The sequence below is a fragment of the Pleurodeles waltl genome, chromosome 2_1 (assembly GCF_031143425.1).
Source record: "Pleurodeles waltl isolate 20211129_DDA chromosome 2_1, aPleWal1.hap1.20221129, whole genome shotgun sequence".
Lineage (NCBI taxonomy): Eukaryota > Metazoa > Chordata > Amphibia > Caudata > Salamandridae > Pleurodeles > Pleurodeles waltl.
In genome coordinates this window covers 51933835-51949234 of record NC_090438.1, presented here as the reverse complement: position 1 = coordinate 51949234, position 15400 = coordinate 51933835, and the positions used below count along the sequence as shown (strand labels likewise).

At 44.9% G+C, this 15400-nt stretch overlaps 1 protein-coding gene across 1 annotated transcript in view; it reads right to left on the bottom strand.

Annotated features, from left to right (window-relative positions):
* Window positions 1–912: 912 nt before the first annotated feature.
* Window positions 913–15400, bottom strand: part of LOC138258306 (tumor necrosis factor ligand superfamily member 13B-like) — a 148692-nt gene continuing 134204 nt past the window's right edge. Inside the window, exon 6 of the mRNA XM_069205930.1 lies at window positions 913–1408. Within this exon, the coding sequence (XP_069062031.1) occupies window positions 1293–1408 (116 nt within the window). The 3' untranslated portion in view covers window positions 913–1292. The remainder of the gene's footprint in view (window positions 1409–15400) is intronic.

The window sequence follows — 15400 nt, the reverse complement described above, 5'->3', positions numbered from 1 at the left end:
CCTACCCACACTCAGGTCACCCTTAGTCCTCCATCGCCTCCTGCCCACACTCAGGTCATCGGTAGTCCTCCATCGTCTCCTATCCACACTCATTCTACAGGTAGTCCTTAATAACCTCCTAGCCACACTCAGGTCACTGGTAGTCCTCCATCGCCTCCCACCGCCACTCAGGTCACTGGTAGTCCTTAATCGCCTCCTACCCACACTCAGGTCATTGGCAGTCCTCCATCGCCATCTACCCACACTCAGGCTACTGGTAGTCCTACATGACCTCTTACCTACACTCAGGTCACTGGTAGACATCCATCGCCTCCTACCTACACTCAGGCTTCTGGTAGTCCTTAATCGCCTCCTACCCACACTCAGGTCATTGGCAGTCCTCCATCACCTCCTACCCGAACTCAGGCCACTGATAGACCTCCATCGCCTCCTATCCACACTGAGATCACTGGTAGTCGTCCATCACCTCCTATCCACACTCAGGTCACTGGAAGTGCTCCATCACCTCCGACCCACACTCAGGTCACTGGTAGACCTCCACGACCTCCTATCCACACTCAGGCTACTGGTAGTGCTACATAACCTCCTACCCACACTCAGGTCACTGGAAGTGCTCCATCACCTCCGACCCACACTCAGGTCACTGTCAGTCCTCCATCGTCTCCTATCCACACTCAGGCTACTGGTAGTGCTACAGCACCTCCGACCCACACTCAGGTCACTGGTAGTCCTACATGACCTCCTACCCACACTCAGGTCACTGGTAGACCTCCATTGCCTCCTACCCACACTAAACGATCCTTGTAATTCAAACAGCTGCAGTGTTTGGGGTTCAGGTCTGGTTGGGATGTAGACATTTTATCAGTTAGGACTTTAACAAGTGTAAAGTGAATGCAAATACAATGTACACAATTATTTTTGAGCTATATTGGAATACATATGATCAAGACTTTTTACAGCAACAGTGTGCGGTCCTGATTAGGTATATCCTAGCATCTCTCAATGTGCGTGGTCTACAAAACATCGGAATCAACAACTCACATGGGATGGATGAACAATGAAAATAGAGTTATGCAAGTTAGGACAAGGTGGTGACTGAATGGGAGGTCTGGTTCATAGACTGCCGTATGAGAAAGAAAGGGCTGTTGCACAATGAGAGCAGTGAAATAATCATATGTGACTCCTCAGATGGCAGGAGTCTGATGGAGGCGATGAACGGTTCTTCCAAGATCAGAATCCCATGTCATGTCACACTCAGTCTTCAGTGCAGAACTAGGCGGAGCCCACGCTGGTCACAACAGCTGTATAGCACCAAAAAATGTGGAATCGCCATCTAGGGAGACTTGCGCCTGCGGCCGATCGGCAATAACCAACTCCAACTCATCCCCTTGCTCGAGCTTCACCACCCCTGAAGAGGAAGGGAAGGCAGACGATTTACAACCACACAAGGGAGGATAGAAGTTAACATTAAAATACTGGAGCCACAAAAGATTCCAAACTACTTTTCCATGGGCCAGTGTGACACGGGTACATCTCAGACAATCACAGAGATATGCATGTTTGACACACAGCCTGGCAACAGGTAAATATTTTAATATTATGAAGATCATCTCAGCACAACCAAACAACATTATGATTCTGACTGAAAGTGTATATTTGGCTGTAGGTAGGTGTGTTATTGTAGGTATTTAGATACACACTGCACGAGGCCTGGACCTGTATGTTCTTAGTCACCTGAAAGATAGCCATGATGTGCGATGCACAGGCCTGTTATGTCCTTTGCTGCTAGGTAGCTCTGCTTTCTGAAGTCAAAGCCTGTCAGTCAATGTGACTCAAGCAATATTCCTGCTGGTCAATGGATCACTCTACAAAATCTCTGTAACAACAGTTTTTGCTCTTCTCTCTGAGGCTGAGCCTGTGAGCAGAGCTGGCTTGTACATTCTGTTTAACGGGAACAAAAGATATGCTGCCTACTGTCCAAACATGAAAGGTTTTGGTGGCCTGAGACATTGCATTTGTTGGAGATAGGGTTTCTGGTTGGCAGAGGTATATACCCTGGCTTATACATCTGTATCACCTGAGGGAAGACTCTATGATGGAAGATTAGTGAAGGCTTTAGGGTGAAGGAAATGGTTGCAGGTCTGTTGGGGACCACCCTGCCAGCCAGTGCAGGTCTTTGTTTCGTCTTGGGAGACGCTGTAGGAAAGTACCATCTTGCCTGGCATGTTACCCCCATTTTTCACTGTATATATATTGTTTTAGTTGTATGTGTCACTGGGACCCTGCCAGCCAGGGCCCCAGTGCTCATAAGTGTGCCTGAATGTGTTACCTGTGTTATGACTAACTGTCTCACTGAGGCTCTGCTAACCAGAACCTCAGTGGTTATGCTCTCTCATTTCTTTCAAATTGTCACTAACAGGCTAGTGACCAATTTTACCAATTTACATTGGCTTACTGGAACACCCTTATAATTCCCTATTATTGGGGTTCCAGGAGATCCCTATGGGCTACAGCATTTCTTTTGCCACCCATAGGGAGCTCTGACAATTCTTACACAGGCCTGCCACTGCAGCCTGAGTGAAATAACGTCCACGTTATTTCACAGCCATTTTACACTGCACTTAAGTAACTTATAAGTCACCTATATGTCTAACCTTTACCTGGTAAAGGTTGGGTGCTAAGTTACTTAGTGTGTGGGCACCCTGGCACTAGCCAAGGTGCCCCCACATTGTTCAGGGCCAATTCCCCGGACTTGGTGAGTGCGGGGACACCATTACACGCGTGCACTACATATAGGTCGCTACCTATATGTAGCTTCACAATGGTAACTCCGAATATGGCCATGTAACATGTCTATGATCATGGAATTGCCCCCTCTATGCCATCCTGGCATAGTTGGCACAATCCCATGATCCCAGTGGTCTGTAGCACAGACCCTGGTACTGCCAAACTGCCTTCCCCGGGGTTTCACTGCAGCTGCTGCTGCTGCCAGCCCCTCAGACAGGCTTCTGCCCTCCTGGGGTCCAGCCAGGCCTGGCCCAGGATGGCAGAACAAAGGACTTCCTCTGAGAGAGGGTGTTACACCCTCTCCCTTTGGAAAATGGTGTGAAGGCAGGGGAGGAGTAGCCTCCCCCAGCCTCTGGAAATGCCTTCATGGGCACACATGGTGCCCATTTCTGCATAAGCCAGTCTACACCGGTTCAGGGACCCCTTAGCCCTGCTCTGGCGCGAAACTGGACAAAGGAAAGGGGAGTGACCACTCCCCTGACCTGTACCTCCCCTGGGAGGTGCCCAGAGCTCCTCCAGTGTGCTCCAGACCTCTGCCATATTGGAAACAGAGGTGCTGCTGGCACACTGGACTGCTCTGAGTGGCCAGTGCCATCAGGTGACGTCAGAGACTCCTTCTGATAGGCTCCTTCAGGTGTTGCTAGCCTATCCTCTCTCCTAGGTAGCCAAACCCTCTTTTCTGGCTATTTAGGGTCTCTGTCTCTTGGGATTCCTTAGATAACGAATGCAAGAGCTCATCCGAGTTCCTCTGCATCTCTCTCTTCACCTTCTGCCAAGGAATCGACTGCTGATCGCGCTGGAAGCCTGCAAAACTGCAACAAAGTAGCAAAGACGACTACTGCAACTCTGTAACGCTGATCCTGCCGCCTTCTCGACTGTTTTCCTGGTGGTGCATGCTGTGGGGGTAGTCTGCCTCCTCTCTGCACTAGAAGCTCCGAAGAAATCTCCCGTGGGTCGACGGAATCGTCCCCCTGCAACCGCAGGCACCAAAGAACTGCATCACCGGTACCCTGGGTCTCCTCTCAGCACGATGAGCGAGGTCCCTTGAATCCAGCAACTCTGTCCAAGTGACTCCCACAGTCCAGTGACTCTTCAGTCCAAGTTTGGTGGAGGTAAGTCCTTGCCTCCCCACGCCAGACTGCATTGCTGGGAACCGCAACTTTTGCAGCTACTCCGGCCTCCGTGCACTTCCGGCGGAGATCCTTTGTGGACAGTCCAGCCTGGGTCCACGGCACTCTAACCTGCATTGCACGACCTCCTAAGTTGTTCTCCGGCGACGTGGGACTCCTTTATGCGACTTCGGGAGAGCACAGTTTCACGCATCCTCGTAGTGCCTGTTTCTGGCACTTCTGCTGGGCCTGCCTGCTGGTGAGAGGGCTCCTTGTCTTGCTCGACGCCCCCTCTGTCCCCAGACGCAATTGGCGACATCCTGGTCCCTCCTGGACCAAAGCAGCATCCAAAAACACTAACCGCACGATTTGCAGCTAGCAAGGCTTGTTGGTGGTCTTTCGGCAGGAAAACACTTCTGCACGACTCTCCATGGCGTGAGGGATCCGTCCTCTAAAGGGGAAGTCTCTAGCCCTTGTCGTTCCTGCAGAAACCTAAGCTTCTACTGTCCAGTAACAGCTTCTTTGCTCCCACAGCTGGCATTTCCTGGGCATCTGCCCATCTCCGACTTGCTTGTGACTTTTGGACTTGGTCCCCTTGTTCCACAGGTACCCTCGACTGGAAATCCATTGTTGTTGCATTGCTGGTTTGTGTCTTTCCTGCAGAATTCCCCTATCACGACTTCTATGTCCTTTGGGGAACTTTAGTGCACTTTGCACTCACTTTTCAGGGTCTTGGGGTGGGCTATTTTTCTAACCCTTACTATTTTCTAATAGTCCCAGCGACCCTCTACAAGGTCACATAGGTTTGGGGTCCATTTGTGGTTCGCATTCCACTTTTGGAGTATATGGTTTGTGTTGCCCCTATCCCTATGTGTCCCCATTGCATCCTATTGTAACTATACATTGTTTGCACTGTTTTCTAATACTATTACTGCATATTTTGGTATTGTGTACATATATCTTGTGTATATTTGCTATCCTCATACTGAGGGTACTCACTGAGATACTTTTGGCATATTGTCATAAAAATAAAGTACCTTTATTTTTAGTATATCTGTGTATTGTGTTTTCTTATGATATTGTGCATATGACACTAGTGGTACTGTAGGAGCTTCACTCGTCTCCTAGTTCAGCCTAAGCTGCTCTGCTAAGCTACCATTATCTATCAGCCTATGCTGCTAGACACCCTATACACTAATAAGGGATAACTGGGCCTGGTGCAAGGTGCAAGTACCCCTAGGTACTCACTACAAGCCAGTCCAGCCTCCTACAGACGCTGGCTAGATTCTTCTCGCAACACTTCTGTCTCTACGCTCCAACGTCTCTTCTTATCAGGATCACATGGTGCTCCACTCTTACCACTCAGGCTCTTCTACCTTGCCAAGTTTCCTCTACTGCTGCCTTGCCCACCCTTACGTGCTAACACCAGGGACTCATCTCAGTTCTATTGAAGCTTGTGACCGGGTTTGCTAGTCTGAACACAAGCAGCGCAGAAGTCTGCTACACGTGACGCTGATGGCTGTCATCACAAGCTTCAGCATCAGTGCCTCATCGATTCTGCATCATGTGAGGAGTTGGGAAGTTATTTATAATTCATTATTCTGACAGAACTAAATGACTGCTACCAGATCTAAGTATTTAGATAATGTAAGGTTTGCATTGTCTGCATGGTGTCATGCTATTCCCACAGCATAGACAAACATCTGTATCCCATTTAATGGAACAAACCACATACACCCACTAAAGTAGGTTGAGAGGCAACACATTCCAGGCTGTTGTTCCAAGGGAAAATACTTGTTTCTGTGCTGGAGATGTTCTACATTTAGGCAGTTCTAGAAGAAGGGTTTGTAGCCTTCTAAGGCCCCGTGATCCCCAGAGAAGATGGGTAGACAGGCTAGGTGTGGAGGGGTGTGTGAATGGCTTTATGCATAGGAAACTTTGAACATGATTCCTGGTGTGTTGGGTACCAGTGGATGATTGAAGTATGCAGTAATGTGGTGATATCTACCTGTTGAGTGAACCAGTCTTGCAGTTAAAATTGAGTTTCTGCTAAAATACCAGTTCCAATTTCGATCACTGACACAATTAAAAATTGAACTGCAGTCTTCACTGATGTATTACGTTTTTTCAGGGTATATACTTGGAATTCAACAGATTTGGCCACATTGTTTTTTGTGAGCGAGACCCTTTAATTTCAAAGATCCCAAGAGATTAGAATGAAATTTGATTTTAAGGGATGAATTCTGTTTTCTAAGGATTTAGCAGAAGGAGCCCATGCTTGTAATTCGGAGAGGCAGTGACGTTTGTGTCACCAGCATATTGATGCAAGGTTATGTCTGACTTTTCTAAGGTCAGGTTTAGAGGCTCCATGTGTAGATTAAAGATGGACTTAGGTTCAGGTCCTGTGGAGCATTGCAAAGCATTTTGGGAGTGGTGGAGGTGTGGACTCCAATCTTCAGTAGAATGGATGTGTTAGTTAGAAAGGTTCTGAACCAGCACAGGACCTTGTAGAAGCCCATGGGATGCGCAAAGTCTGAAGTAATCTCTGAAGATCAGCTGCGTCAAAGACTACTGATAAGTCGAGCACACTTAGCAGACATGTGTAGCCTTTCTCCGTAAGGTCGAAAATAAAGGGATTAGGTGTGCCATACTATTTATAAGAATACAAGGAACCCACTCCTTTTGGAACCAATCAGTTTGATATTCACAGGATTTGCGCACAGTTGTAAAGGATGGGAATAAGACCTACTCCTAGCGCACCAGTTATTTCTCACATCACATCACATTGGGATCTTTACAAGAAATATGGGATCCACTCACAGGATGTTCGGACTTTGGGTATATCGATCTCAAAGTCCAGTGTAGGGGGAGAAGGTAGAATAATCATAAATTCTGACTATCTAGTTAATACATGTAACTTATGACCATATTTAGGGCATGATTACGACCTTGGCAGAGGGAGTTACTCAGTAACAATCGTAACGGATATCCCGCCCGCCGTATTACAAGTTCCATGATATCCTATGGAACTTGTAATATGGCGGGCGGGATATCCGCCACGTTTGTGATGGAGTAATCCCCTCGGCCAAGGCCGCAATCAGGCCCTTTATGTCTAGCAGAATCTCGGCACTGGAGGTGGAGTCTCAGCAATCACAGTGGCACATAGAATCACAATTTGAAAAGCAAGGACCAGAGAGCCTGCATATACACACAAGCTTACAGCTACCAACAGTAATCGCTATGCAGCAGAAAGAGAACGGAAGCTGATCACAAAGGATCAGTGCACCAGCAATCACTATCTACAGAGGTGCATGCCTTCATTTTTGTTTGTCTTCTGCCATACAAAACAAATTAAGAAATAAAAGTACAAATATCAGCATGTCAACACTACGAATATAACTTATGTATATGTATGTCTCTATGGGTTCGATTTAGATTTTGGCGGACAGGTTACTCCGTCATCACAATGACAGATATCCAATTTGCCGAAATATAAATCCCATAGGAAATAATTGGATTTATCTTTTGGTGGAAGGGATATTCATCAGTTGAAATCTAAATCAGGCCCTGTGTGTGTTTGTACTCCACCTTTTAAACCAAGTGCCTCTGAAAAAATAAAACAAAGGAAAAAGGAAAATAAACAACAGCACAAGTGTGAAATAAAAGAAAAAAACAAGTAAAATATGATTGACTTCCAGTATATTACTTTGTATCATTCACATCAGTGTGTGACTACAGGGAGGTGTCCACCGAACCCAGACATGTCAAGGACACGGATTGGACCAAAATAATGTAGACATGTATTTAAAAGCCGCAGACCCATTCTGGGCAAGTTAGAACATATTGGCTAATTAGATGGATGACTCATTGTTTCTTATCAAGCATCCACTCGTGTTAGGTTTCTATTCATATCCCAGGTAGACAATTATTAAAAAAGGAAACTTAGGGCCAGATGTATCAAAAAAGCCTTTTTCGAATCCGTAATAGCAAATTTTAAGAAATCGCTATTTCTGATTCGCAAAATGCTATGTATCATATTTGCGATTTGGTAATAGCGATGTCTTAAAAATCACAAATACTATTACCGAATCGCAAATTGCGATACAGCCCCCATTCGCACCTATGGTGCCTGTAGGCCCAAATTTGGGATTTTTTTGCATTTTCCAAATAGCGAATTCCTACCTGGAATTCGCAACTTTGGAAATGCAAAACCCCAGGGTGCTGGGTGCCTAAGGCCCCCTCTGCTGCACCCCAATAAGTTTCTTTGGACATGTAAGGCGCACACATGCCAAAGGGGCATGTGTGCGTTACATGTAAATTTTAAAAATGCATTTTTAATGCATTTTTTAAATTTGCACATGGTTATCACCAAGTTTTACTTGGTGGTAATTGCGATTCCTTAATGCCAAATTCGCATTAAGGAATTGCTTGATACATGTGGTTAAGAAATCGCAAATAAGGATTCCTTATTTGCGATTTCTTATTTAGAGAATCACAATTTGTGATTCTCTAAACGGGCTCGCAAATTTAAGTAATCGCTATTTTAGCGATTCCTTAAATTTGCTTTGCAAATGCCTTTCATACATCCTGAAAGGCATTTTTGCATTCGCAAACGGCTATTCACACCGTTTGCGAATGCAAAAACCTTTGATACATCTGGCCCCTAGTGGGCAAATCCTACAGTATTTTTAAGCATTCATCTGGATTCCTGTTTTTATTCAAGAATATAGATCAAGATCTCTCAAATGGCGACCAATGTAGTATTTTCTGACCTTGGTATGGTAGGCCGCCTATGGTGAAGCAGGCCACGATAATCTGTGGGTGAGGTGACCTTTCCACATCTTTTGATGATACCTGCTATGGGCTTCTATTGGGCCTGAATAATTATTCTGTCCCTAGTTTTGAATGCCCGTATTCTTGGTGTCGTACATTAATTAAATTGCACCATGTGTCCTTGATTATTTTGGCTCATATAGAGAAGTAAAATTAATTTGTGGTTTTATGTCTTTTATAGATGTGGCCAATTCCTACATAGTGATGGGTAAGCAGAAGACCTTGCAGGTATGAAGGTGTTTGGGGCATTTGTTTTGAAGGTGTATCTTATCAGATTAATTTTCTCTGTGAAGCATGTGAGGAATTCTTAGCATTTTGCATTTGTGGGGACAATCGTGTTCTATGTGTCCAGCTGAGAGTTGTTTGATGTGCCAGAAGAGTGACCATGTAGCATTGGGAGAGGATATTTTTGCTCCCGAGTGTAGGTAGACTTACTAGAGGGTACCTGGGGAGCTGGTAACTCTGCGGGCTTTCCTTAGTTTATTGAGCTCGGAAAGTAGTTTAAATTTCTCCATTCATTTGCCACTTTCCTGAGCCTGTCTCTTGTTGTGGCTGGGATTCAAACAACCATGGTTGGCTGGTTTTCTACGGAAAGAGCTGTTGGGTGACAAGGTCGTCTGCAGTGGAAGTAATCATTTTCTGATAATCCCACGTGGTTTCTTTGATGCTCATGTAGTTGTTGACAGTCGGAGCAGCATTGCTCTTGGGGGCCAAGAGAAGCAGACCTTTTCAGTGAGTGAGTGAGCCTTCTGGTAAGAATGTGAAATGCACAGGTCGGTGCTCAGACCAGCCTGTGCCGAAGGGGAGAAAGTGCACACGTGGTCAAGTGGTGTGTCCTTGGAGTGAGTGAGGGGATCAGGGGCCTGTGGCTGTGCAATGAGGTTATGTTGCTAGCAGTTAGACAATGTGTGTTCTTTACATTGCCACAATCTGCACTGAAATCGCCCATGAATATCTTCTGAAGAGAGAGCATGTGTTTTCTTGTTATGAAGTAGGCCAGCTGTTCGATGGATTCTGTGTTGTGTTTTTTGGTGGGCGGTAGATTGGGGGCTGTATACAAGGCAGTCAGGGATGCGAAACTGATAGCTAAGTTGAGGCATTCCAAGGTGTTGTATGTTTCTCCTGAGGAGGTCTTGCTACCGATGGTATGTTTAATGATGACAGCTGCTCCCCCTTCTAATGTGTGTTGGATGTCTACACAGAGAATTAAATGAATGAATGAGTAATCTTTATTGCATGGTTACTTAAAACCATTACAAAAGTGGCACATAAAAAAAGAAAAAAAAGTAGCAAGCGAAAACTTTAGCGCAGGCAATAAAAGTTGGTTCGTACATGATTCATATCAGTTCATTTAACAATTGAGCTGGAAAAATCGATGAAAGTGATAACATCCAAATGTAGCGCGTACTGAACCCCGGGGGCTCCTTGCTTCTGTGTTGTGTTGGCTGTCTTCGCCGAGCTTTGTGTAATTGTGTGGAACGAGAAGGCCTAGAGCGGCGCTGGATCGTTCATTCAAACATGACACCATCATGATGAGTGCCTTGGGATTACCTCTGTCATTATATGCGGTAAACCACGGTGTGTGTTTGGGTTTGGGCTCAATCGTCTCCGTTTTTGGATACTTCCCTTTCTGAATAAAGTTTTGCAAAACGTTCTGTCGGCTTCTTGAACGGATCCCCACTGAATAGAACCACCACCTAGGCACCACCGAGTTTATCGGAAGTACCCCTGCAAAGGGGCGCTTAATATCTACCCACGATTCAGGATTGACGAAAAGTGCCTCTCTCTTTTCTGGGCCTATCTGCGCCTCAGGGGGTGCGGGGACAGTGTCCCAGCATCCGCACACGCGGACCAGCTTCCGGCGGAGGGGGAGAGGGGGCAACCTGCTCTCGTGTGCAAGGGCCAGCAGCCCCAGGGAAGGTGCCCTCGACTAGACGCAGAGCCCTTACCTTCTGCATCTCTACTGACTGCAGTGCTTAATTTGTAAATAAAAAGGTGCCGGTGCTCAAAGCCCACCTCAAACACGCGCTTGCAGCAATTAAATGTGCGAGCACGGAATACTGAGGCAAAGTTATCCTGAAGCCATCTCGGGCCTCTTCAATCCATTTAAAGCCACTCCCTGCCTCTTCAGTCCACTCTTGCAGCTTTCTACTTTCTCTCTTTGTGACGCTTTTTCGTTTTTCTCTTCACCCGTCTTTCCCATATGTGTCTTTTGCTCGCAGCAAATGCTCGAGGCAGAAGAATAAGCCCCGGGCCTCAAAAATAAGTGCCGGTGCTCAGCACCGGAAAAGACAAGCACAAATTAAGCACTGACTGACTGACTGCCCAGCGGAGATGTCATGGGATGCTCTATTATTCCTCGAAGCTGCTGCTTTACTGATTTGCCCTTTCCTTTTGTCCTTTCTCCTATTAACCATTGGCTCTTTGAATCCTTTCATCCTTACTTGCTATTCGTCGTCCCATGGTCCCTGTTTTGACGGCAATCCATCGCGTTTGTATTTATTTTGCCTCCTGCCTCACCATCTGTTTTACCCAGAACTCAAGGGTTCGGCTGTAAAGCGCTCCGAGGCCCTCGGGTGACGTTCGGGCTATGAAAACCAGACAAGCAAATGAATCAAGCACACACATGGAGAGCAGCTGGGCAAACCTAAGAGAAGGGTCTGGCCAGGGCCGTACAGCTAAGACCCAGTACCCACCTGGGGCCAGACCCCTTGGACCGGGTCTCTGAGGTCTGAGGAGCCGAGCTTTATTCACAGCCCTGAGCGTGAGGCTGGACCAGCCACTGCAGAAAGAGCCGTGTATGTTTATGTTATTTAAGGCCGGTTGTACGGGCATCTAGAAGGAGACACTGTAACTAGGAAAGGCCTCAATGGGATTACTGTGACAGATGGGTAGAGGCGTAGGTTCAGGGGGGCTCTTTGGGGTATACAGCCCCTAAAGTATGTACTGTGTAGTGAATAGTTGGGTGCAGTTTTTTTTTTCTCTCTCTCTTGTCTCCGTTTACAAGAACTTAAGAAATGTTGATTAGTTTGAAAAGTTAAGTGCCCCAAACGATCCGTTCTCCCCTCAAGTCCTCCTCATGTCCGGCATTTTATATGATGCGTTTTAACAAGATGTCCCCGCGTGATTGTTGGGAAATCTGAAGCCACCGACCCCCCCTCGTCTTGTTGACCAAGCTTCGCCCCTGTAGATGGGCAGACCTGTAAAAGACTTCCTATTGGTGGGCAAACGAAGATAGAAAACTAAACTGAACAAGCATTGCCACAGCCAATAGGTCTCACTTTTGGGACCTCATAAGTGTTTAGTAAGAGCTATTGACTTTGCTAATGTCTTTCAGCTATGTTGCAGAGCAGTGTGGGTGCTATGCAAATGTGAAAATCTACATACAAAAAATCGCAAACTCAAACTATTTGAATTGATGAGACACCAACAACCAGCTTATTTATGCTAGTGAAATCACATCTACTTTCCTGAGTGCAGTTCGTGATGTGTCCAAACACCCATTTGGTAGCAAGTAGCAGGTATACTCCAACTGCCCACTGTTCAGTAAATATCAAAGGAACACAACCACCCGTAGATATGTGGCCCATATGTTCTTTTTTTCAATTATTTCCTTATTGGGTTTCACAGCACACAGCTCATTGATCACGCTCACACTGGTTTATGGAAGGTGGCAAGACCTGATATCCTGACACTGATGCATCAGGGCCACTAGAATTAAGCAGCAGACAAGGACCAAATTATGTTATAGCGTTGACTAACTTATGTGGCAAAAAAGACATGTTATGCGGAGTAATGTGGAATATTTTCAAGCACCATTACTTCAATTTATATGCGTGTTAATGCTGCATGGTCAAAGGTATCATCTCATTATTGTCAGTTTAATACCTAAATAAAGCACGCAGCAACTGAAATGTGACCAGCCTCTATGGAAGACGATGTATTTATTACCCGGCAACTGCGGCAAATAAATAATGTTGAGGAAAACTCCGAAGCCACAGAATCGCATAGTTCTAGTAGCCCTGTCTCCAGTGCACAAGAATCCACGTTCCGACGTAGCCAACAGCACTAGGAGCCCAAGTAGATGGAGAACATCATTTACAAAAGCAACATGATGCTTTAAAACCTATAGACAATAATGTTTGTGTTTGCATTGACTCGTGGGTGTTGAGCCTACCCCTCCTCATCCACTCACTATCCTTTATACATGTCATTCTGAGGGCAACATCAAGCTCACAAAACAACAGAGATGACCACAAGTCAGGTACACACAGACAGATGTGCATATGGTAGACCCGCAGGAGCCGACAAGGATCAAAATGTTCTCAGACACGTTGACATGTGCCAATGACAAACATGCAAGAAAACCCAGTCATGTGCACATGTGATGTACTCTCATAAAGGCAGACAATGTGCACTTAATGAGATATAATAAATATACATGCACAAAGGCACATGTTGTGTACATGTATACAAATCTGCATGTTTACACACACACAGATCTCACGTAAAGGCACACAAAGGTACTTGTGATGGAGATACAAATTAATTATATACATATATATATATATATATGTATAAAGAAATATGAATGTGATCGGTGTACACATGAGGGTGCATGCGCTGTGTACACACAAAGAAACATGCGATCTGAGCATGCTAAGGATCATGTGATGTATTTGAACAGATAATCATGGGGTACACAGGCGCACAAATCCACAATTGATTTGCATAATAATAACAAAAACACACATGGACACACAAAGGCACACATAATTAGTAGACGTACGTTTGTGGGTGCATGTGATTTCACAGAAGTACATGCGCATGTGATGTGCGCGCAATCAAAAGCGCATGTGATGAGTGCATACAAAGGCACATGTGAAGAACATACACAAAAGCACATGTAAAGAAGATATACGAGAGGACATTACATATGTGATAATCATGCAGAAAAGCACATTGCGAATGTGATGTACACGTGCAACGGCGTATGTTATTTACATACACAATGTTGCCAGCAATGTATAAATAAGTAAACACAATCAGGAACACAACGCGTATTCAAACTCAAAGGAATATTTAATATACACACAAATACAGCTGACACACAAGTTATGTGTGCAAAAGCAAGGGGGCATGCAATCTACACAGAAAGGAGTATGTAATGTAAACAAGCATAAAAGCACACATGATGCCATTACACACTAGTGTGCTCTTCACGTCGCTGTAAATCACCTACAGCACAAACCATCTTAAAAAGATGTCTTCAGCACTTGGATGAAAGACCTGCCTGTGAGGAGAGGTGAGTCTGTGTGAGTGGGTACATTCCACTCCTTAAAGTGGTAAAAAAATCAGATAAATGTTTTGGGAGCGAGGGCTGGGAGGCAATTGGGATGAGGTAGTGTTTTAACCTCAGACGTTTTGTTGCAGAGTTGATGTCATCACCAAGGCAGAGAATAAAACCCGGGTGAGGAGTGTAGGCTGAACCTGCAGCTGGAGGCACCGGCCCAAGGAGTGGGATGCACTGCTCTCTGCCCCCTAGGGAGAACCAGATGAGCAGCACCACATTCACAGTGAATACCTATGGCAGATTGCCTCAGATGCAAGGACCACCTGCAGCATCACGGAAGGAAGGGTTTAGTGTGACAAAGTCTATGGTTGTCTGAGAACCGTGTGTGAGAAGCTTGCCCATCCGGAGTGCTGACTTTATAAATGGTTAAAGCAGGGTTGGGGAGGAGGAGTTGATCTCGGTCTTTGAATGCTTAGCAAATGTATCTGAGAAAACAGCATGATTTACAGCCCCTGTTACACAACCAGCATTGGAGTGAAGCTAAGCTCAGAGCGAGGATGCTCTGCAAATGAAAAGGGAAGCTTTGCCAAACACGAGAAGGAAATAAATAATAAAGTAGGCTCTCAAACGACGAGATAAAGAACCAAAGTGTAAAGATACAGTACTTGGTCCCTGCTCCGTGGGAGGAAACAAAAGTCAAAAAGGAGAGACAAACAGGAAGGATTGACCACTAGCAAGCAAGGATTTTTAAAGGACACTAAAACAAACAAATGAAAAGCAGTGGGCGGGCTTTAGGTCCATAAATAAGTATATACTAAAGTATATACAACAGGTCTCAAAAGATTGACCTAAAAAGGCAGATCTGACAACAGATTCTGAAGATCTATCAGGAATGTCTACTTTTTATGACTATTTATTAGCTTATTATCAACCTATGCAAAAGGAACAGCCGTTTGGTGTGTCTATTTCAGTTATGAAGTTGGTACAGACCAAACTGAGAACTATTACAGGGCTTCTCACAGACGATCAAGTGCAAAAATATTATGATACAAAAATACTGTGGAAAAGTTATTGTGGTAAAAAAATGATAGTCTTCACATACAATGCAAAAGCATTGTGATGGAGATACAGATTAATTTTAGACAAGAATATTGTCTACAAAAACACAAATATCGCCATTACATAGGTAAGTATATACAAATATATACAGTTAACATAATAATACCTTTAAAAAATAGCTACTTTTTTGTACATATGATATTCATAAAAAGTATATTATATAAAAACCTTAACATTAATGTAATAACTTATAAAAACCTAATTCATACAAAAACATGTAATTTACAAATTAAAATACATTAACAATATACATTTTAAA